The following is a 23,237-nucleotide window of genomic DNA, read 5'->3' as shown; positions in this document are numbered from 1 at the left end:
CAACAGTAAAACAAAATAGAACAGAAAAAGTTTACCTCAAGTGTGAAGGGTAAGTAGTATTTTGTGAAGCTTTTTAGGGGGAATGTATTTCTGTACCTGTACCCTGGAGATGGGAAAGATTGCTTTCAGTGAAGTCTGGAGCCCAGTTTTCGCACGTGTCGGAACGTGTGTCTGTGTTACTGGGGATGATGATTTGGAGATGGTGGGTGAGCGTGTCCCTGTGTGTGGGTCAGAAATTCTCTGAAGCAATGTCTAGCCTGTGGCCTTGCCTGTGTTCTCATGTTTTCGCTGGCGCGAACCCCAAACTGAGCGTGCGAGCGTATGCGGTTCTGAGTGCGCGTGGGGACGTGAGGCGTCTCTGAGACCCTCTGACGTGACCCTGTCAAGAGCTGTGAGCGAATCTCCTCTCCGGGCAAGGCCACCTGTTGGCACACTCACTGCCCGTGATGATTTCTAGGGTGCTCAGAGGGTGTCCCCACGTTTGTTGGCGTCCATCCGTAGGTGCATGTCTTTGCCATGAAGCTTTTGACTGTCTGCGGGTCTGTGGGCACCACTGGGAGAGTCTCTGGCGGTGTGATTCTCTGTGCATTACCCGCAGCCCGCAACTGCCCAGGTTCCCGATGGGGCTCTGAGTATGTGTGTTTCACTTGGTGAATATCACTCGAGGCTGAACTCTGAACCCAGCGTGTCCGCTTTGGGGTTTCCAGTGGTGGATATCCCTGGGGTTTCTGGGTGTTTCGGGGGCATGTCCATGCTTTCGTGGCTCTGTCTTCCTCCGATGGCCCTCAAGTGTGATCCCACCTGTGTTCTGCAGGCTCCACCCCACAGAGGTGCCTACTGACCCAGTGCGGGTGGGGAGACCAGTTTCTCTGGTGAGTATCTGGGATAGAGGTTCAGGGGGTGTATTTCCAGTTGGGCACCTCGCTGGGTGGGTGGAGCTGACCCTCCTCCAGCTGTTCCTTTGAGGGCAGGGACTGAGACTGGGTCACCATTGTATTCCCCACATAGAGTCTCCTCTATGCCTGGCCAAGAGGAAGACTCAGCAAATACTTGTCAGATGACGGTTTGTTGAAAGAGAATCTCCACAATGGGGTTTTTGGAGTTTCCGAGGGTGTGCACTTGAGAAAGTCTTCGAGTTACCTTCTCAGCATCTGTGTGTGAGCGACGATGCTTCCGCGCGTGGAATTGTTGCTGTCCGCGGTTCTTTTCGCTTCTGGCATGTTTGCGTGATGGTGTCTGCCTCCAGGTGTGTGTGTTTGTGCACCTGACCGTGTCAGATGCGCTGAAGGTGGGCCAACAGTCTTTCTGGGTGTGTGGTCTGTGACACTATTTCTCAGTAGCTACGTCATATCTCCCCGGCGAGTGTCTGAATTCCTCAAGAGGGATCCGTTTTCACTTGGGTGTCTTTCCGGGTGTGCGTGTGCGTGTGTGTGTGTTGATCATCTCAGTAAGGGGGCCTGCTTCCGTCTGTCTCCAGGTGTGGGTGTGTCTGTCTTCACACCCATGCCTGTGAGTTTGTCTTTGGTTGTGTTTCTGAGGGGGCCCTCCTCCCACTCACTGAGGCCCCCTGCCTCCCTCTAAGCCTCCTGGGCTACAGTTGTGATGGCGACCCCACTTCCATCAGCCCGAACCTGGGCTTTATTTTTGGCTTTATTTATTTCCTCTCCAGCTAAGTCTTGGGTCCTATCTGTGTTTTTGAGTTCCCATTGTGGAGACTCAGAGAACTATTGACCCATAGACACATCAGCCACCATTTCCAAAATACCACCTCCAGGGAATTCCCTGGCAGTCCAGTGGTTAGGACTCCACACTTTCATTGCCGTGGGTTCGATCCCTGGTCGGGGAACTAAGATCCCGCAAGCCAAGTGGTAGGCCAAAAAAATCCAAAAACCAAAGCAAAGCAAAAGAAACCCAAAATACCACCTCTAGAAACACAAACATCCCAACACACACTCAAACAGGTTTCTGGGTCATACTGACCAGCCCTCACTGTAAGAAGTCCATTGTTTCCAAGTGTTTGTCTAGCTGCCCTCAAGTGACTGTTAGTTGTGCAATTCTGTGGGCGTGTCTCACTGGCTGGAGGCCAGGCCAATGTCCCTGGAACTCTCCCTGAAGGCCCTTCCCAGGCCTCTACTTTCTAGGAAGACCCCAGCGCAGGTCTCAACGTCCTAACTCCTCTGTCAGCACCTACCCTGTCACCCCAATCCAGATCCCACCTGGGGGCAAGCCACACCGTCCCCCTCCCATCATTGAGGCGGGTCTGAATTCTCCCCAAGTCGGCGGCGCAGCCTCCTCCAGTGCAGCCCCAGGACCCAGAAGGGAGGAACACTTGGGGAGCAGACCCAGTCGTACACACCATCCCCAAGCCCCGCTTACCTCGAACTAGGACCACCTGCTCGGCGTGGCCCGTGCCCACGGCGTTGGTGACGGTGCAGATGAAGGTGGTGTTGAAGAGCCGGTCCACCGAGTGGACGATCAGCTTGGGGCCCTGGGCTACTGCTGAGGCTGGGAAGACGCCTGAAGTCCTGGGGGGTTTGGGGGTCACATGAGAAGGACAGCATGGTCCACGGGGAGTACAGGTCACACAGCCCTCAGGAGCCAAGCTCTACGGACCTGAAACTTACTCCTTAACACCCCAAACTGCGAGTCCCTCTTTCTGGAGGAATCACGGTTTCAGGCCGCTGGAGCTCCTCTCTCACGGCACAGTAGTCCGGGCCCCCAGCCCCTCCTCCCTCAGACCCATGATCCAGGCCCCCAGCCCCTCCTCCCTCAGACCCAGGATCCAGACCCCCGGCCCCTCCCCCCTCAGACCCAGGAGTCTGGGTCCAAACAGGACTCACGTGCTCCAGTCGTAGCCTGTGGGCTCTGGCTTGCTGCGGACGTCACAGTTCAGGGAGGCCTCACTACGGCCGACATACCAGTTGTCATCATAGCCAGATATGGAGACCTCAGGGGGGTCTGGAGGAAATGGGGGGACTGGCTCAGTGACAGGGAGAATCCCAAAGGGGGTGATAGGTGAGCAGATAGATAAGAATCCTAAAGAAATGGGCTGGCAGGAGGTGGACCCATGGAAAATGCCTGGGGCAAATCAATCCGGGCTGTATAGACACTGTCCAGGGACACGGCTGAGGGTCATTTTGAGGAAGTTACTGTTCGTCCAGGCAGCGCCCGAGGCAGCCACTCTAGATAACGTGTGTCATTTCTGACATGCCCAGAGTGGGTAAGGGAGTTAGTTGAACTGAAGGCATTGTCTGGGGAACTAGTATAGAAAATGCTGAGCTGGGGTATGGGGTGTGACTGGACAGCGGCTGGAAAAGCTGCTAAAGTAACTGTTTGGTAGGGTCTGTGGGAAGAGTGCCAGGGGGAGCCTCTCTGGGTAATATCAGGCAGTGTCGGTGTAAGCAGTTTGGAGAAGAGCTAGCGCAGAACATGTCAGAAGGGGTTGATATTGACAGCGTACAGCGGGGAATTCCTTGGCGGTCCAGTGGTTAGGACACGGCTCTTTCACTGCCGTGGTCCCGGGTTTAATCCACAGAGTGGCCAAAAAACAACAACAACAAAACACATATTTTGTTGATAGGGTCCAGAGGGGCCAATGTGATTACACTGGGGGGCAGAAGTAGGAGAGTCAGTATAGACAGTGTCCAGGGAACCAATTTAGACAGTATGAATGGGGGTGTGTATGTAGACAATATTGGGTCGGGTAGTGTAGACAGAGTAGTGGATATAGACAGTGAGGGAGCAGTGTCAACTGGGGTCCATGAGAGCCAGAAGATTGCTGGGTGCAGTTGTGTGCTGGTAAACTGGCTCTCTGAAAAGGGAGGGGAAAAAAAAATAGAATAGCCCTGATTTGAGGTGTTTGCCAATTTCCTTGGTGTAAATACTCCACACGGCTGATTGAAGCTACCGGTAAGACTTCACTGGATGTGGAATCGGGAAGAAATGTATAATACCGACCCTTGCAAACCCGTTCTGATTTACCATTGACTGTGGCAGCAAGGTGAGAGCCTCGTGAAGCCAGTATAGACAATGAGGGGACAGTGTGCAGATGTTGTCCCGGGGAGCCAGTGTAGACAATGGGCAGGAAGGCAGTGCAGAATCTGACCCAGAATGCCAATGTAGACAACACTCAGGGATAATGTATACGGTGCCTTAGAGAAGCCGGTGTAGACTGTATTGGGGGTGTGGTCATATCCTGATGCACTCACAGCGCACAGAGAGGGTCACAGGCAGCAGAACTGGCTCCTCAAAGCTCTCGTGCTCCACTTTGCAGGTGATCTTGACACCATCTGCTTGGCCCAAGGGTACCAAGGTGAAGCGGCTGGTGACGGTGACTGTACCAGGCAGGGGTCCTGACACCTGGCTCTCTCTGGCCTCCCCATCCAAGGGTGAGAGCCAGGAGACTCGGGCAGGTGGCCGGCCGCCCGTGGAGACACAGCGGGCCACGGGTACAGGATCCAGACTGAGTGTGACTTCTTGTGTTTCGGCATGGTTCTGGGGCTGGGCTGGGGAGAGGAACAGAGGGCAGCGTGGGTCACTCCACACCTAGAGTCATTCAACAAACACCTCAGCAGCAGTGGAGCTGAGCAGTTAAGCCCCAACTGCCTGGGTTCAATCCCCAGCTTTGCTGCTTTGCTGCTGCATGGCTTTGGGCAAGTCATTTCCCAACTCTGTACCTCAGCTTCCTGTTTTGTAAAGTGGGGATAATCATAGTACCCACCACGTAGGATTGTTGTACAGATTAAATAAATTGATATGTAAAGCACTTTGGACGGTACTGGACACTCACTGTGCTACCTAAGTATTAGCCATTATATTTTCTGTTCTGCTCTGCTAGAAAAACAGACAATGTCCACAAGTCTGGAAGAGGCCGAGATTTTAAAAGGAAAGCCAAAGCAGAATAATGAGGTTCAAAGGTCCAGCTGAAAAGCCCTCCAACTTCTTTTCCTTTAATCACCATTAGATTGTGGTGCCAGAAGTGGGATAAAGGCAATGGAGCTTCCCAAAGCTGGAAACTTTTTGCCCTTTTCACTCATCCTCCTGGAAAACATGGAAAAATATGAGGCAGGGTAAACCTCCATGAGGAATAATAATGACAACCCACAGTTACTAATGTGTGCCCATAACCAGACACCTGAGTTCTCCACCAGGTGGAGAGATCCAGGAAGCATCTCTAGCTGCCTCCTGGATCTCTCCACCTGGATATGTCCTGAGCTTCTCAACGTGGTACTGCCTTCCTCTCCTTTCCTATCCTTCCTGCATTCTCTCCTGACCGCCAAAGTCTGATGGGCCTGCTCACATCCTCCCTGATCACCCTCCCATCAGTCCTATGACAGCTCCAGGCACACCCACCCCATCCCTGCTCCCACCCACTGCAGGGTCTTAGCGACTTGCACTGCCTGGAGTGCTCTGGCCTCCCTTCTCCTTGTCTTGTTCTTCCTCCTCCTCCAGATCCCAGCCTCACTTCCTCAAGGAAACTTCCCTGACATCTGACTCCCCAAGAAAGCGGAGGCTTCACTGTTCTGCACCTTTGTAGGCACCTGGAGCATGGTAGGCGCTCTCTATGCATCTCTTGAATAGAACAAATGATTGCAGAAGAGAGACCTTTGTGACGGATGAGCGGGGAGAACAGCTGTGCTTTTTGTGAAACAACTGTGGTTTTGGGGCACCTTGGGAAGGGAAGTGTGTACTGAGGGACAGTACACGGTACACTTCCCCAACTCTCTGGGGCTGAGAGGGGGGGACTTAAGTGTCCAGAGTGACGTGGCTTCTGTGGAGTTGCCGGGGGACGATGGGATCCCAGGGGATTGCCTAGATTTAGCAAGAAATAGCATCTTCAAAAAGACGCCTTCCCTAAGTCTTCCCCATTTCGCTAAGTGGTTGTGCGGGTCACCTTCCTGCTGGACCAGAGGGCTGGGAGTTCTTGATTCTCCTCCTCCCTTAATTCACGAACAAGCACCTTCTGTCTCTTAAAAATGTGATTATTTCCACTTCTCTTTTTATTCCCCTCCCCTCCCCTCCTGCTTCTTCCCCCTTCCAAGCCAATGCCTCCTCTCACCTGGTCTCCTTGCTTCCCTCTACCTTCGTCTACCCTTCTGATGGCCCACACACAGCAGCCAGTCATTTTTTTTTTAAGCAATTTCAAAAGCCTTGTCAGGATGTTCTTATGATTTGAAACCCTCTGATGGCTCCAAATAATATTTCAGATAAAGGGGATTCCCTGGTGGTCCAGTGGTTAGGACTCCAAGCTTTCACTGCCGAAGGTGGGGGTTCAATCCCTGGTCGGGGAACTAAGATCCTGGAAGCTGAGCGGCGTAGCAGAAAAAAAAAAAAAAAAAATTCAGATGAAGTCGAGCCACCTGGCCTCTGTCTACGAGGCCCATGCAATCGTCATGACCCTGTCTGTTTTCTTGCCTTGTTGAGGGTCACTCAAGCCCTTGCCACCAACCCCACCAGCCTCCTCTCTAGGACATGCCAAGCTGGCTCTCATGTCCCAGCATGTGCGTAGGCTGTTCCCTCTGCTGTGCCTTCATTCCTCTGCCCGTGGACGTGTCCCTGGGGGTGGCTCCTGCTCACACTTTGGGACTCGACGAAGAGGCTTTTGCTGACCATTCTATGTAAATGAGTCCACTGGGGCCCTCACTCTGAGTATTGCAACATCCTGGTGTTTCCTTTGTTTGCCAAATTGATTGTTCTCTGGCTTTACCTCTAAAATATTTCCATAATCCAATCTCTTCTCATCACCCCCACTGCCTCCATCTTGGTCTAGATGCCATCACCTCCCACCTGGACATATGCCGTCACCTCCTTAGTGGTCTCCCAGCCTCCACCCTCACCAACCACATAGCCAGAAGGAGCCTGTGAAAACCCAAGCCAGATCGCATCCCTCTTCTGTTCAGAATTTCCTGTAGCTCTTGTTCTCTCAAGGCAAAAGCCAAAATCTTCACGTGGTCCGTGAGGCTGTGATCTGTGCTCCCCCATCACCTCCTTGACCTTGTCTCCTTCTACTTTCCTCCATTCATGCATCTCCAGCCACACTGACTTCCCTGCTCTTCCCCAGGTGTGCCCTGCCTCAGGGCCTTTGCACTTGCTATTCCCACTGCCTGAAACCCTCTTCCTAGACCTGCAGGGCTCCTTTACCTCCTAGTTTGGGTTATGGGTTAGCACCAGACCACCCTCGCTTACAATTGTAACCTGCTCCCTTCCAACTTCTGAAGCACCTATAACCACCTGACTCACTCTTATTTTTCTTATGGATGTTATCTACTCCTTTGTTTGGAGTATAAGCTCCAGGAGGGCAGGGAGTGCTGTCTTCCTCACTGCTTTATCCCTAGAGCCTAGCATAGTGCCTGGCACAGAGTAGGTACTCAATTTGCTGAACACATGTTGCCGGCTGTCTCTCCAACTTGCAGAACAGCGTGTGGCAAACAGTAGGTGCTTCAGCTGCCCATTGGCTGAAGATCACGGACAAGGTCGATATCACAGCTAAAGAGGAGAAACAGACCGCTGAGGGGCTCTCGTGCATTGCATCCCCGACCCTCCCACTTCGTTGCAGCCCTGCCCCCCACCCTGCTCACCTATGACTCTGAGCCAGGTCACTCCCCGACTGGTGCCCCGGGGGAAGGTGGCAAACTCGCAGGTGTAGTTGCCCTCGTCCTCCACCGTCAGCCCCCGGAGGGCCAGTGTGGCGTCCCGCACCTCCAGCTCTGTGCCTTGCCCGGCCCCGGTGCTCTGCCCGGCATTGACGAAGGACAGCCGCTCCTTGCCAGGCTTCGGGCTGGGGAAGCTGGGACCATACTGGGGGTGGAAGATAGCCACGTTCTGGTTACCCTCAGGCGCGTCCAGGCGCAGCCACGTCACCTGTGACACTCGGATTTCAGGCGCTGGGGGCAGCAGGTGGCACGGCAACTCTACGGTGCCCCCCAGCTGGCCCCGCACCTCGGCTGCAGCCCGAACTCGCACATCCTGGGCTCCTGCGGAGAGAGGAGAGAGAGAGGTCGGGTCAGTGAAGGACCCAGACACCTCCGGGCCAGGCCGGGCCATCACTGAGGGGCCGCCCCCTGAAATGCAGACCCGCAATGCAATGCAGGAATCTTTATGAAATCCCAATTCCCAAAAGGCCAGCCAGAAAGAGTTTGAGGAAAACTAGGGATATTTGTGTCCAGGCTAGATGACATATGATTATGGAATTACCATTCATGATCTTAGGTGTGATGATTAAATTGTGGTTATGTAGTATTCCTTTAAAGTTAAAAAATTTTTTTTAAATTTAATTTAATTTAATTTTATGCCGTGCCGCATAGCTTGCGGTATCTTATTTCCCCCACCAGGGATTGAACCCAGGCCATGGCAGTGAAAGCCTGGAGTCCTAACCACTGGACCGCCAGGGAATTCCCTATTTTATTTTTATTTTATTGAAGTATAGTTGATTTACAATGTGTTAGTTTCAGGTGTACAGCACAGTGATTCAGTTTATATATATCTCTCAATACATATATGTGTATTGTATATTCTTTTTCAGATTCTTTTCCTTTATAGGTTTTACAAAATATTGAGTATAGTTCCCTGTGCTATACAATAGGTCCTTGCTGGTTATCTATTTTATGTAGTATTCCTTTTTCTTAGAAGATAAATGGCGGATGGGACTTCCCTGGCGGTCCAGTGGTTAGGACTCTGCGATCTCACTGCCGAGGGCCTGGGTTCAGTACCTAGTCTGGGAACTAAGATCCCACAAGCTGCGCGGAGAAGAAGGAGAAGGAGAAGGAGAAGGAGAAGGAGAAGGAGAAGGAGATGATAAGGGGTGGAAATGTCATATCTGTAAGGTACTCTCAAATGGTTCATCAAAAACAACAACAACAAAAACGATAAAGTCACGAAGTCAAACGTGGCAAAATGTGACCCTTTGTCAAGTCTAGGGGCAGAGGATGAGGGAGGCTGCTGGGTCATTCTTCCAACTTACACATGTGTGTTCGAAACTTTTCATTACCAAATGTTTGGAGGGAAAAAAGAATCCTCCAAAACTAACAAAAACCTGAATCTATCCCAAAAGAAATTAAAAAAAAATTCAAAGTGTGAGGACAGTTTTCATTTTTTTTCCTACCTAGGAATAATACTTTCTCTCACCTTTCTATAAAACCTACAGCCCTCTGTGCCTTTTTTTTTTTTTTAATTTTTATTTATTTTTTGGCTGCGTTGGGTCTTCACTGATGCATGCGGGCTTCTCATTGCTGTGGCTTCTCTTGTTGCAGAGCACGGGCTCTAGGCGCGCGGGGCTTCAGGAGTTGCAGCACGCGGGCTCAGTAGTTGCTGTGCCTATTTTTTTGAAAACAGCCTTGCTGAGATATAATTCCCACTCTCCCATTAAAAATGTACAATTCAGGGCTTCCCTGGTGGCGCAGTGGTTGAGAGTCCGCCTGCCGATGCAGGGGACACGGGTTCATGCCCCGGTCCGGGAAGATCCCACATGCCGCGGAGCGGCTGGGTCCGTGAGCCATGGCCGCTGAGCCTGCGCGTCCGGAGCCTGTGCTCCGCAACGGGAGAGGCCACAACAGTGAGAGGCCCGCGTACCGCTAAAAAAAAAAAAAAAAAAGGAAAGAAAAGAAAAAATGTACAATTCAGGGACTTCCCTAGTGGTCCAGTGGGTAAGACTCCGTGCTCCTAATGCAGGGGGCCTGGGTTTGATCCCTGGTCAGGGAACTAGATCCCGCACGCATGCCGCAACTAAGAGTTCACATGCTGCAACTAAGTCCGCGTGCCGCAGCTAAGACCTGGCACAACCAAAATAAGTATGTAAATAAATAAATGTCTATATCTTATGTATATTTTTTTTAAAGTTAGACTAATAAATAAATAAAGTACGATTCAATGGCTTTTCATATATTCACAAGAGTTGTGCAACCATCGCCAAAATCAAGTTTAGGACATTTTTAAAATCCCCCAAAGAAATCCCTGTACCCATTAAACAGTCCCTCCCCTTCCCCCTCCTCCCACCCCCTAGCAATCACTAGTCTATTTTCTGTCTCTGTAGATTCTCTTCTTGTGGACATTTTGCATAAATCAAATCATACAACATGTGGCCTTTTGTGTCTGGTTTCTTTCACTTGGCATAATGTCTTCAAGGTGCACCCACGCTGTAACATGGGTCAGTGCCTTGTTCCTTTTTATGGCTCAGTAATATTCCATTGTATGCATTGACCACATTGTGTTTATCCGTTCATCAGTTCATGGACATTTGAGTTGTTTTCACCTTTTGGCAATTATGAATAAAGCTGCTGTGAGCATTTGCGTACCAGTTTTTGTCTGAACGTATGGCTTTTATTTCCCAGCTTATCTTTTGTTTTCTGATTGTTAAGAAAAACTGGAATAAAGGGGACTTCCCTGGTGGTCCAGTGGTTAAGACTCTGCGCCTCCACTGCAGGGGGTACGGGTTCGATTCCTGGTCAGGGAACTAAGATCCCGCATGCCACGCGGCGTGACCAAAAAAAAAAATCTGGGGCTTCCTTGGTGGTGCAGTGGTTGGGAATCCGTCTGCCGACGCAGGGGACACGGGTTCGAGCCCTGGTCCGGGAAGATCCCACATGCCACGGAGCAACTAAGCCGTGCGCCACAACTGCTCAACCTGCGCTCTGGAGCCCGCGAGCCACAACTACTGAAGCCCGTGAGCCACAACTACTGAAGCCCGTGAGCCACAACTACTGAAGCCCGCGCGCCTGGAGCCCGTGCTCCACAACAAGAGAAGCCAACGCAATGAGAAGCCCACGCACAGCAACTAGAAAAAGCCCGCACACAGCAACGAAGACCCAGCGCAGCCAAAAATAAATAATAAAAAAAATAAAAACCAGAATAAAGATGAATGTTTCTCTGCTGTGTAAGGCAGTACAGCATGGTGACTGAGGGCAGAGTGCCTGGGTTTGAATCCTGGCTCGGCAACTTACTGACTGTGTGACATTGGGCAAGTCATTTAACCTCTCTGTGCCTCAGTTTCCTCGGCTGTAAAAGGAGGGTAATAATGGTGCCCATCTCCTAGGGATTGCCGTTTAAGGATTAAAGGATGTTTGTAGAGTACTTGGCACACAGGGTCGCCGGAAACACAAGATCAGTGCTTGGTAAATAAACATAGCCAGGTAAGTGTAATTACAAGTAGCCCTCGACACCCAGCCTCAAGGCAAGGCCCATGCCCAGCTGTCTCCAGATGTGAGGGGAGGAGCGTGTGCCACCGCTGGCCTCACACAGGAACCCAGGGAAAATTAACAGGGGCCCCTAGTGAGAGGGTCCCCAGCAGAAGGCAGCCCCTTGGGCAGGACCCGTCCCAAGCACTTCTCAAAACAAGTCATCAGTGAAGGCCATTGTGTGACACAGACGTCATCTCGTGGAAGCCCCACGTATATCTTGCAACTCAAACCCAAGGGTGCCACCTTGGAAGATGGGCTCCTCCTCTGCGGCGGGACCAAACTGCAGAGTGTCATGTGTGGGCCCCCGGAGCACCCGGCTGGGGGCTTCCAGCTGGCTCTGTCCCTTTCCAGGTGGGGACCTTGTTTCGAGCCTAATTTCCTCCATCTGTGAAATGGGGATGTTTAAGCAGCCCTGCAGGGTCCCTTGTGACAATTCCGTTACAATGATTTTCTCCTGTAAGATCCTCAAAGGGCTGGCAGGGCGGGGGAGTCAAGCAGAGGCGGCCAGCCATCCGCTGCAGGCCAAATCCGGCTCTCCCACATAGTTACTTTTGGCCCACATAACATTGTTCCAGAAGTGAATTAGCACCACAGAAGGGTCTGGAGATTAAAGGTCGAATCCAGACAAAAATCAGGATATGAGGCTCTGGTGGCAACAGTTAGGCGGAGCTGAGGAAGGGCCACCCCCTTCCCTCAAGGTGCCAGGAACCCACATGGCCCCCAAAGGCACTGAGTATGGGACAAGGGTTCCCAAAGGCTATGCCCCTTTCTAGCTGGGTGAGGAGGGAAGGGCACTCCGTCAGGGAAAAACCCAGGCCAGTGTGAGCTGCAGAAGCAAAGTAGGGCAGGGCCAAGAGCTTAAGTTTTCTTCTTGAGGTAAGTGGGAGCCATTAAGGGTTCTTCACTTGGAGAAGGACTTGGCTAAAGTGAAGATTTTATTTATTTATTTATTTATTAAGCTTATTTTATATTTATTTTTGGCTGCATTGGGTCTTTGTTGCTGTGCACGGGCTTTCTCTAGTTGTGGCGAGAGGAGGCTACTCTTCGTTGCGGTGCGCGGGCTTCTCATTGCGGTGGCTTCTCTTGTTGCGGAGCACTGGCTCTAGGCGCGCGGGCTTCAGTAGTTGCAGCACATGGGCTCAGTAGTTGTGGCGCACGGGCTTAGTTGCTCCGCGGCATGTGGGATCTTCCCGGACCAGGGCTTGAACCTGTGTCCCCTGCATTGGCAGGCGGATTCTTAACCACTGCACCACCAGGGAAGTCCCTAAAGCGAAGATTTAGAACTTCAAGGGCATGAATGGTAGGAACCTTCCCACCAGTTATTCTTTCCCAGACTATGCCAACCAGTGGGCAAAAAACAGTGACTCAACCCGCAGGCCCTGGGTGCTAGAGGGTCAGCCCCTGAGGACAGGGATTTGCCTGTCTTGTTTCCTACTGTATCCCCAGAGCCTACACCAGGGCCTGGTTATAGTAGGTGCTCAATCAATACTGTTAAGAAAAAAAACCTGTTGAATAAATATCAAACTCTGTTCTGGGGGCAGGTACCACAGATGTGTCAGGACAAATCACTTGCTTGTCCTCTAGGAGCTTACATTCAGGAGGGGAGACAGACATTGTACAGACAGTGATCACCAAGCACTTCGCTGGAAAAACTGAAGGGGTGGGGCTGGGGAGGAGGGGGAGAACCTAGAGCAGGGGCCTGACCCAGCCGAGGGGAGAGGCAGGAGAGCTTCCTGGAGGAGGAGACCCTTGCCAAGGGAAGCCAAGCTATAGCCCACAGAGCCCCACACCCCTCTTTGTGTCGCTGGGTCCCTTCTGGGACTCAGATTTCCTGTCCTAAGGAAGTCACTGTGGCTGCAAGATACCTGTCTTCTTCTGGGGAGTTCTCTGGCGGTCCAGTGGTTAGGACTCGGCACTTTCACTGCTGTGACCTGGGTTCAATCCGCTCTTCTGAGGGAGGCTGCCCTCCTGCATCTAGAGTGGCCCTGGCTGCTTCAGAGGGTTAAAAAAAAAACACCCACTTTTAGGAATTCCCTGGCGGTCCAGTGGCTAGGACTCTGTGCTTTCACTGCGGAGGGCGCAGGTTCAGTCCCTGGTTGGCAAGCCAAGTGGCGCAGCCGAAAATAAATAAATAAATAAAAATTAAATTTAAAAAACCCACGTTTAGCTTCTTGTGGGGCAAGGTTCTCAGCAAGTGCTTTCATCACCAGTACTCTGTCCCCGATGGCCACACAGCCCTCCTCTCTCCAACTAGCTGGCCCTCGTTCCCTCACCCTGCACCTCACTTTCTCTCCATCTCACACAGCAGAGTTTCATGACCTTCTTGGCTCTCTGAGAGCAGGAATTCTTTGCCTGGCTTTGCTCACCCTCAGTATCTGCAACAGAGACTGGCTTCTAGTAGATGCTTAATATTTGCAGAATGAATGAGGTTCTAAAATCCCATGGCTTGGACTTCCCTGGTGGTCCAGTGGGTAAGACTCAGCGCCAATGCAGGGGGCTGGGGTTCGATCCCTGGTTGGGGAACTAGATCCTGCAATGCATGCCCCAAAACTAAGATCCCACATGCTGCAAAAAAGACCCGGTGCAGCCAAAAAAAAAAAAAAAAATCCCATGGCTCTACAATCCCTATTCTAAGTGTCTCATTCTGAATGAATGAATAGGATGGTTCAGCCCCTGTGGGGTTAATGGCCCATTTATTAGGTATTTCCACTTCAGTAAAAGGTTCAGGATGGAAGCTTTGGAGTCATCCCTGACTCCTCTCTTTCTCTCACCATCGCCCCCCACTCCGCGCCACCCAGGCAATCCATCAGGAAATCCTGTCGGCTCCATCTTCAAAATATATCTGCAAAGCGGACCAGGTCTGATCCCTGCATTGCCTGTATCCTGGTCTAAGCCAGTGGCATCTCTCCCCTGGGTCATCCCCCCAGGGAGGGTTGCCGTTGCCCCTGAAGTCTGTTCGCACACACAGCTAGAGAAGCTACAGCAGATCAGGTCCCTGCTATGGCTCTCTCCTCACTCAGAGAAAAGCTCAAGTCTTTACAGTGGCCCAAAAGGCCCTGCGTGACCTGTGCTCATCCTCTTTCTGACCTCATCTCTCACCCTCTCCCCTTGGTTCACCCTGCTCCAGCCACACCATCCTCCTCGCTGTTCCTCAGACATGCCAGGCAAGTCCCACCTCCGGGCCTTTGCACTTGCTGTTCTCTCATCCTGGAACACTTCCCTTTCCCTCCCTCCCTTCGGATCTTTGCTCTGGGGCGTTCCCTGACCACCTTAATGATGAGAACAGGAACTCCATTGACCCTGCTTCGATTTCCTCATAGCAGCTGATGTCTCTTCCCCACTAGAACATCAGTGCCAGGGGCAGGGATCTTCGTCTGTCTTGGTCACTGCTGTATCCCCAGAGCCTAGAACAGTGCCTGGCACACTGTAAGAGCTCGATAAAGGTGAAGACGGGGAATCAGCAGTGCACTAGGTCATACAGGCTGAGGCTGAGTTAGAGTTTGGGCTTTTTCTTGGGGGCACTGGGGAGCCACAGAGAGTTATAGGCAGGTGGAGGGACAGGGTTTGGTTTGTGCTTTAGAAAAATCCCTCAGAATGGAGTGGGTCGGGCTTCAGGGGTCAGGGTTGTGGGGATGGAGGATGAACCAGATTGGAAACACATTCAGAAGTTGGAATGGTTGGGACACAGAAGCTGACTGGCTGTGGGGGTGAGGGGGACGGGGTTAGTGTGGGCTGATGCCCAGATGTTTTGCGTTTCAGGCAGAAGCAGGAGAAATGATGCCAGGAGGAAGGCTGGCCTGGAGTTCGGACCCTAGTGTCCAGCACGCTGCTGGGCAGGTGATTGTGCCCTGACCTTGGCCAGGACGTGACCAGCACCACAGCAGGGGAGAGTGTGGCCATGGGAACATCGCCCTCCCTCAGCTTCCCTTGGCCAGCCAGGCTGGTGACAGCTTCATGAGGTGTCAGCTGGGTCCCCAGACACGCTTCCTCTGCCTGGGCCGTGGGATGCAGGCTTCCTATGGTGGCAGAGTCGGGGCTGCCCAGGGCGTTGTGTGAGCCCAGGGGAAACATCTGGGGGCGTGCAGAGACTTATAGCCTGAGACCCTGAGATCTGGGGAAGGGAAATCAAGGCAGAGAGGAAGGGGCTGGGGGCCCGGACTCCTGGGTCCCTTCCTGGCTGGCTCCTCCAGGCTTGTCTCACGCCCTCCAGACCAATAACACATCATGACCTGCCCTCTCACCATGGGGTGCAGCAGACTCCAGCAGGTCCTTGAAGGCCGGCGTGCTTGGAGCGCTGGCCTCAGCTGCTGCCTCAGCTACCTTGCCAATTAATTGACTGCATTAATCACAGTGCCCACCCTCACAGCAGACATCCAGGAGCCGGTCTGAGGAGGGCGTGCGCAGCGGTAGCCAGGATATGGGGCTGTCTGTCTGGGCCTGCATTTCAGCACCTCCCTCCCCCAGCCCACCTCTCTGATCATGGTCATCACTCACCTCGGGGGACCCCTTCCCTCCCTGGTCTGAGATTTCCCTGCCTTTCTGCAGGGGCTTGACCCCCCTGAAGGTTTCCCCTGTGGGGTCTGATACTTCTGGGGGTGAATCTCTTCCTGGTCAAGACCCTCAGACAGAACCCCACTCCCACCGATCTGCCCAGCATAGAGTTTACACCAAAACATTTCTGTCTCTGAGACTCTGGCCTCCTCCTCCTGCAGGTCCTGTCTCTTTGATCTCTTGTGTCTCTGTCTCTGATTCTTAGGGTTCCGAGTCTGCCCCCCGCTGTGTCTCCCAGGAGTCCCTGGTCTCTGCTCTCTGTGTGTGTCTGTCCGTCTGTCTTTCTCTCTAACTGCTTTATTGGGATACAATTCCCATACCATACGATTACCCCTTTTAAAGTGACCAGCTTGGGACTTCCCTGGTGGCACAGTGGTTAAGAATCTGCCTGCCGATGCTGAGGACACGGGTTCGAGCCCTGGTCCGGGAAGATCTCACATGCCACGGAGCAACTAAGCCCAGGCACCACAACTACTGAGTCTGCGCTCTAGAGCCCGCAAGCCACAACTACTGAGCCCGAGTGCCACAGCTACTGAAGCCCGTATGCCTAGAGCCTGTGCTCCGCAACAAGAGAAGCCACCGCAATGAGAAGCCCGTGCACCTCAACAAAGAGTAGCCCCCGCTCACCACAACTAGAGAAAGCCCGCATGCATCAACGAAGACCCAATGCAGCCAAAAATGAATAAATAAGTAAATAAAAATAAAGTGTCCAGCTCAATGGCTTTTAGTAAATTCATAGATTTGTGCCTCCATCACCACAATCAATTTCAGATCATTTTCACCAGGCCAAAAAAATCCTAGCTGTTGTCATCTTCTTTTTCTTCTGTATCTCCAACATCTGAGGTCTGGGTCTTTCTGGGTCTGGGTCTCCTAGTCTGTGGAATCTGGCTCCCTGCACCGATTCCTGGGGTCCCTAATCTCTTCAGGTTTCTGGTCTCCACGTCTCAGGGCCGCCGTTTCTCGGTGTCCCTGACCCTCAGCTCTCTCTGCCTCCTGGGTCTCCCCATCTCTGCATGTCTCTCCACACCTGTGACACACTTTCTCTTTGCTGGGCCATCTTACTGGGTCCCCTCTTCTCCTCCCCCTCCTGCTCCATTTCTCAGCATCACCGGGACATTAAAAATGTAACAGCATCCCTGGCGGAGGCGGGGGAGCTGGCCAGAGTGCCCAACTCCCTGTCCCTTCCGTGTCCACCACTCCCCGTGGCCCCCACACACTGCTGGCCTTGAGGGTCGCCTGTGCCCCGACCTCCTTGGGTCATGGCATCGCCGTCACTGACTGGCTGGGGTCTTTTGGGCCCCCTGCCTGTCACCAAACGTCTGTCTCTCTCTTTATGCTGTTCCTGCCTTTATCCAGATGTCCTTCCAGCTCCCTTACCCCCCGGCTCCCACTCCCACACTGCCCCATCCCTGTGACTGCATTTCATTCCCCCACCTCTCGGTTCCATTCCTGTATGTGTCTCTGACCCCATCCCTAAATTTGTTTCTGATGCCCTCCCTCTATTGGCTTCTGTCCCCATCCCTTTATCTCCAGCCTCTCCCTGTATCCCTCTCTCCCCTCTCCTCCCCCTAGGATGTGAGCAGACCCACCCTTACTTCTCCCCTGTCCAGTCCCCCTTCCTTAACAAGAAGAGACAGCAGGCGGGCAGTCCCCTGTCCTCCCATCCCCCTCCGCTACCGTGGGGCTGCCTGGCTGACATGGATGAGCAGTGAAAGCTGGGAGGACTGGGGAGGGCAGCCACAGCAGGAAGCCCAGGTGGTGCACCCTCATTCCGTGGAGGCCAAGGAGGGGGAAGGCAGAGGAGCCAGGGACAGGGAAACAGAGATGGATGGAAAGGGGAGACAGAGGGCAAGAAAGGAGGAGAGAAAGAGCTTGGAGAGAGATTAGAGAGCCAGAGGAGCAGAGGGAGAGGGTGAGAAATGGAGAGAGGAAGCGGGGAGAGAAAGTGAGGGAAGGAGGGGAGGGAGAGCAGAGAGAAAAGGCACAAGGATGGAGGGTCAGGAAAGGGGAAGACCTCCTCCTCAGGTGCTAAGAGCTTCCCCGCCCCCCCCCCCCCCCCCGGGGACCAGTGGGACCTCTAGATTCCTCCAATGGCCCCGCAGGGAAGGAATTATCTCAGTTTTCCAAAGGAGGAAATGGAGGCTCAGAAACACTTTCTGAAGCCCACCAGGTGGGGCAGAGGCAAGAAAGGCTCTGAAGTCTGCAGACTGGCTGTGGACCCTGGGAAAGTGGCTTGCCCTTTCTAAGCCTCTGTTTCCTCATCTGCAAAATGGGAACAGGAACTGGACCTGTCTTCCAGGGTGATCAAGAGCCTTCCATGAGATCACGCACCGAGTCAATGTCTGGCCCAAGGACGGGTGGATTCTGAGCATTCTCACAGAGGTGGCAGGTTCTGACTTTATCTCCCTATTTCTGACACAGAGGGAGAGGCAGGCGATGGAAGAGTCAGTACAAAGTTCTGGGTCAAAGCTGGGAGACAATTCAGACACATGCTGGGAAAAAAAGACCAGGGGTCCCGCAAGCTCCCTCCGTAGTTTCTGGCAAACCTTTGGGAAACTCCAGTATCCTGAATTTCTAGCTGGGAATAAACAGCCGGGTCACCTGCAAGGGGGCGGGGCCAGAGCCTCCTTCACCTGCTTCCTCCCATCCCCTCCCTCTCCCGGGGCTGCACCCCTCCCCTAGGGGAGGTGGGGGAAACGGGAGGCGGGGGGTGGGCCGAGCAGAGGGAGAGACAGCGGATTAGGGCGGCATCTCTTCGCGTCCACCTCCCGCTGCGGCTCCTAGGACAAAGGCGCGACTAGAGGAAAGATAAGGTCCCGAAACCGGGAGTCCGGGACCGGGAGCCAGGAGAGCGCCCGCCCCTGCCTTGCCCTGGCTCGGCGAAAGTGAAACCCGGAAAACTTCCCCAGGGATGCCCCGCCGACGGCTCTCAAGGAAAGGGAAGTGTCCCAGCCGGCGGGACTCGGCCTCCTTAATCTACCTGGGACACAGCCGACCGAGCCTCCAGCTTCCAGACAGGGCCTCCGGCCCTTAATTATATCTATAACCCAAGAGTCAGGGTTTCTGCCCACATTTATGTCTGAATCTCAGGAGACATTCCAATGCCCACAATTAAATCTGGAGCCCAGGAGACAGGGCCTTTTGCCCTCCCCTCCCCCCAATTCTGTCTGGGACCCAGGAGACAGAGCCCCGTGCTCACAGTCTGGAACCCACAAGTTTGAGCCCTTCCTGACCCCAATTCTACCAGGACCCCAGTAGACAGAGCCCCTAGCCTTCATTCTTCCTGGGACCCAAGAGATAGAGCCCTCAGCCCCTAATTTTTCTGGGGCCCGGGAGTCAGAGCCTCTAGCACTCTCGGGCTCGGGGTTGGAGCTCGCAGGCCCTTCCCCAGGTCGCCCGAATTATCACTCTTGGCCCTCTAAGGGACCCAAAGTCCGAGCTCCCCGCCCCTCTCGAGGACCTCGGCATCTGGCTCCCTGCCCTCAATTCTCCCCGGGCCTCAGACTCCCAACTCTGGGTGAAGGAAAGGGGGGTGGTCTCGCCTCATCATCGCCACCCTCCTGCTGGGGGTAGGGAAGGGGATGGGTTCGCGCGCGGCGGGGAGGCGCCTGCGGTCTCTCACCGGTTTCCCGGAGCAGTAGCAGCAGCAATGGCAGTAGAGGCAGCTTCAGCGGCGACAATTTCGACGGCGGGAGGGCTGCGTCCCGGGCCATGGGGGGCCCGGGGAGGGACTGGGCCCGGGCGGGGACCTGCAGGCCACTCTGCGTGCGCCGATCGGTTGGGCAGACGCGCAGGTGCCTGAGTGGCTTCGGCTCCCGGCTGGCTCCCGCCGCGCTCTGCTCTCCCGTCTCTGCTCTCGCGGTCCGGTTCTCCCGGCTCAGCGCCCCCGGCCCCGGGCTTCTTTCTGGCTTCGGACTCGCTGACGTCACAGGACCCACCCCCTTCTTCCCCCGGACACCGAGCCGCTCTTAGGCTCGGGCCACGCCCCCTCATGCTGGTCTGACCCCGCCCCCTCCTGGGATTCCACTCCCGCCCCGCCCCCCAGCATTCCTCTCCCTCCCTGTCGTAGGATTCTACCTACACCCGCTGCTCCTCAGGATTCTCTGTCCGCCCCTCCCAGGTTTCTTTGGTCACCGCCCCCCTGTCCCAGAATTCTATCTATGCCTTCTCTTAGCGTTCAAACCCCGCCCCTTAGTGTTCTACCCACGCCCCCTTACACCAGAGGTTGTCCTCGCGCCCCGCCCCCTGTCTAACGGGGTACGCTTAGGGGCTTCCGAACGTCCCGCCTCCGTGAAGCCCCGCCCCCCAACACGGCCTCTCCCATTCGTTCTCCAGGTAGTCTGCCCCTCCCCTTCCCAGGAGCTAAGTATACCCTGGCCTCGGTCCCGCCCCAAATCCTAACCCCGCCCCCTTCAGTATTAGTCCTGGCCGTCTCGTCACACCCGCGTGAGGCACGTGGGTTCTCATAGGTTCGCCCCTCTGGAGCCCCGCCCCCACGCTGAGAGCCCACCCCCACCCCCTTCCCCGCCTCGAGACTTCCCCAGTTCTCTCCCCGGGGCCACTGTCTCTCCGGTCTGTACGCCTCTCAGCCTATCTTCATCTTTTTCAATCTCTGCCTGCGACTCTGGGAGTCGTTTCTTTTTAGATTTCTCTCTGTCTCTTTTAGTGTCTCTGTTTTTGTGTCTATCTTTGCCTCTTTTTCCGTCCCTGTGTTTATCTCTGGGTCTTTCAGTCTTCACGTTTCCGTGTCTCTTAGTGTTTCTGGTCTCTTTCTTCCTGGTGTCTTTTTCTATCACTGTTTCTGTGTCACTTGGTTCCTTGTCTCTTTCCATCCCTTTGACTTTGTTCTCTGTCTGTGTTTCTGTCTCTCTCGCTCCCTGCATCTGTGTCTCTCTCTGCGTCTGTGTCTCTCTGTATGTTTCTATCTCTGTCTTTCTCTGTCCCTCTGTCTCTCTGTGGGTTTCTGTGTCTCTTTCGGTATCTCTTGTTTCTCTCTGCGTCTCTCTTGACCTCTCTCTCGCTCCCTGCATTCCCCAGTCCTCTCCTGCATCTGGTCCGCACCGTCTCCTTACCGCAGCCTTCCGCCAGGGGGCAGCACAGACCACCCCTGGCGCTCCGCTGGCCCTGCGGGGCTGGGCTAGGATCGGGCCTCCAGACTCCGCTGGTCCCTCCCCGTGTCCTTGTCCCACTTCTATCTTCCCAGCCTCCTCGCGTCTTTGTGTCTCTGGCTCTGACTCGGCCCCTTTGTCTCTCCCCGGCGGCTCCCGCTCCTCCCCACCCCCACCTACCTCTTCACATTCCTTGGACTGCCCGGGGGAGCTGGTGAGGCCGCCCAGCGTGTAGGGACGAGGGCGGGAAACAGGAGGCCGAGGGAGGGGATGCCACCGAGCGCCTGAAATCCCTCCGTTCCAGTTCCTCTGAAAAGGAGCGGATCAGCTGGGGGCAGATGCTTGGGAGCTTCTTGCCCTACCAAGAGGACCCCCATAGACTTGTCCTCCCTTCCCACCTGCCACGCACCTGAGTTTTTCTCTTCAGAAGGGCAAGATCTTACATGGTGGAGACTCTTACTGACCGGCATTCACGTCTTGGTAAAAATGCTATTAATAAATGTATTTAGCACTTACTATGTGCCAGGCACTGATCCAAGTGCGCTACAAGTATTATCTCAAATAACCCCCACAGCACCCTGTGTGATGAGGAAACTGAGGCACAAAGAGAGCTGAAGTGACTGGACCCAAAGTCAAAGGGTTTGCTACTTGTCAGTTAATTCCGCACAAGAATCCCGTGAAGGGGACACTTATGATCCCCATTTCACTGAAAAGTACACAGAACACAGAGTGATCATTTGCCCCACGCTACCCAGCAAGGAAGTAGCAGACTGGGAGCTCCCCACAATGTGTTTCTCAGACTCGACACTAGTCTGGTGTGAGGCCAGCTGGACAAATACAGTAGTCCCCTCTTATCTGCGTTTTCAGTTACCCCACAGTCAACAACAGTCTGAAAATATCAAATGGAAAATTCCAGAAATAAAACTTCATCTTTTTTTTTTTAATTTTATTTTAATTTATTTTTGGCTGCGTTGGGTCTTTGTTGCTGCAGGCGGGCCTTCTCTAGTTGCGGCGAGCGGGGGCTACTCTTCATTGTGGTGCTTCCAGTAGTTGTGGCGCACAGGCTTAGATGCTCCGTGGCATGTGGGACCTTCCCGGACCAGGGCTCGAACCTGTGTCCCCTGCACTGGCAGGCGGATTCTTAACCACTGCGCTACCAGGGAAGCCCACTTCATTGGTTTTAAATCATTCTGAGTAGCGTGGTGAAGTCTCGAGCCCTAGACGTAAATCATCCCTTTGTCCAGCATACCCTCACTTATACACTACCTGCCTGTGAGTCACTTAGTAGCCGTCTCTGTTATCAGATCTATCAGATCGACTGCGGCGGTATCACGGTGCTTATGTCCAAGTAACCCTATTTTACTTAATAATGGCCCCAAAGCACAAGAATAGCAATGCTGGGGACTTCCCTGGCGGTCCAGTGGTTAAGACTCCATGCTTCCACTGCAGGGGGCACGGGTTCGCCCCCTGGTGGGGGAAATAAGATTTCTCATGCCACAGGGCGTGGCCAAAAAAAAAAAAAGATGCTGGCAATTCAGATATTCTCTTACTGTGCCTCATTTATAAATTAAAGTTTGTCACAGGGATGTATGTATAGGAAAAAACATTGTATATGTAGGGTTCAGTACAATCTATGTTTCCACTGGGGGTCTTGGAACATACCCTCCACAAATAAGGGAGAACTACTGTAGGTACATAATAAATTCTCTCTAGAACTCTCTGTCTTCTCCTCATCTGGGGCCAGACTAAGGCCAGGATCTCTTGGGTTAGTGCCATCTTTGCTACTAACTTGCTTTGTAAAATTCTCTCCCTTCCCCCATTTCTCCCTTGAATAAAATAACCAGTCCCCAGGGATACTTCTTCCAGGAAGCCCCCCTTAGCACCCATTCTTCTCCTGGTCTGTCAAGGAGCGTGCTCAGCTGTCTCCTGGCTATTCTTTGTGAGCTGGGGTGAGCCCAGGAGGGAAGGCCCAGGAGGGTGGTAGGCTAGAGTTTCATGCCCCCGGTCACATGGACAAGGTTGAGCACTGCCTGTGTGTTTGTTGACAAATGACTGGGTGGGTCTCATACCTGGGGAGTTAATTTCCAGTGTCAAGGAGTCTCAGAGGTGACAGTTCACTGAAGAGCCATAACTACCAGGAGGTAGGGGCACAGGGCCAAAGGCTTCCTGATGGAGCTGGGGAGTTGATGCCAAGTATTTTACCCGCCCAGTAACCTCTTCCATACTAAGCCCTTCTGGTTCAGAGTGAGCCTGGCCAGTCCTGGCCAATCAGAGCATTCGATCCCCTGGCCACAGGGATTGGTTCAGTGATGGGGGTGGGGCCCATTCCTGACCAATAAGAATTAGCCCTGAGACTTCTTCTTGAACTAATAGGAAAGGGACACCCTCTTTTGATGGGGGTTGCTAA

At 53.5% G+C, this 23,237-nt stretch overlaps 1 protein-coding gene across 5 annotated transcripts in view; it reads right to left on the bottom strand.

The window, feature by feature from the left end:
* Positions 1-19,686, bottom strand: part of NECTIN2 (nectin cell adhesion molecule 2) — a 28,185-nt gene extending 8,499 nt beyond the window's left edge. For 3 of the 5 annotated variants that reach the window (XM_033844557.2, XM_033844559.2, XM_033844558.2), the window contains exons 1-5: positions 19,345-19,661; positions 7,578-7,973; positions 4,209-4,505; positions 2,841-2,958; positions 2,377-2,525 (exon numbers count right to left, since the gene is read on the bottom strand). In XM_033844557.2, coding sequence (XP_033700448.1) covers positions 2,377-2,525; positions 2,841-2,958; positions 4,209-4,505; positions 7,578-7,973; positions 19,345-19,435 — 1,051 coding nt within the window. In that variant the 5' untranslated portion in view covers positions 19,436-19,661. Of the gene's footprint in view, positions 1-2,376; positions 2,526-2,840; positions 2,959-4,208; positions 4,506-7,577; positions 7,974-19,344 lie in introns of all 5 variants that reach the window. The other 2 variants (XM_033844556.2, XM_033844560.2) reach the window with 2 other exon arrangements.
* Positions 19,687-23,237: the final 3,551 nt, after the last annotated feature.

The sequence above is a fragment of the Tursiops truncatus genome, chromosome 19 (assembly GCF_011762595.2).
Source record: "Tursiops truncatus isolate mTurTru1 chromosome 19, mTurTru1.mat.Y, whole genome shotgun sequence".
Lineage (NCBI taxonomy): Eukaryota > Metazoa > Chordata > Mammalia > Artiodactyla > Delphinidae > Tursiops > Tursiops truncatus.
The sequence above is the reverse complement of the archived record's forward strand: the minus strand, read 5'-3'. Positions and strand labels throughout refer to the sequence as shown.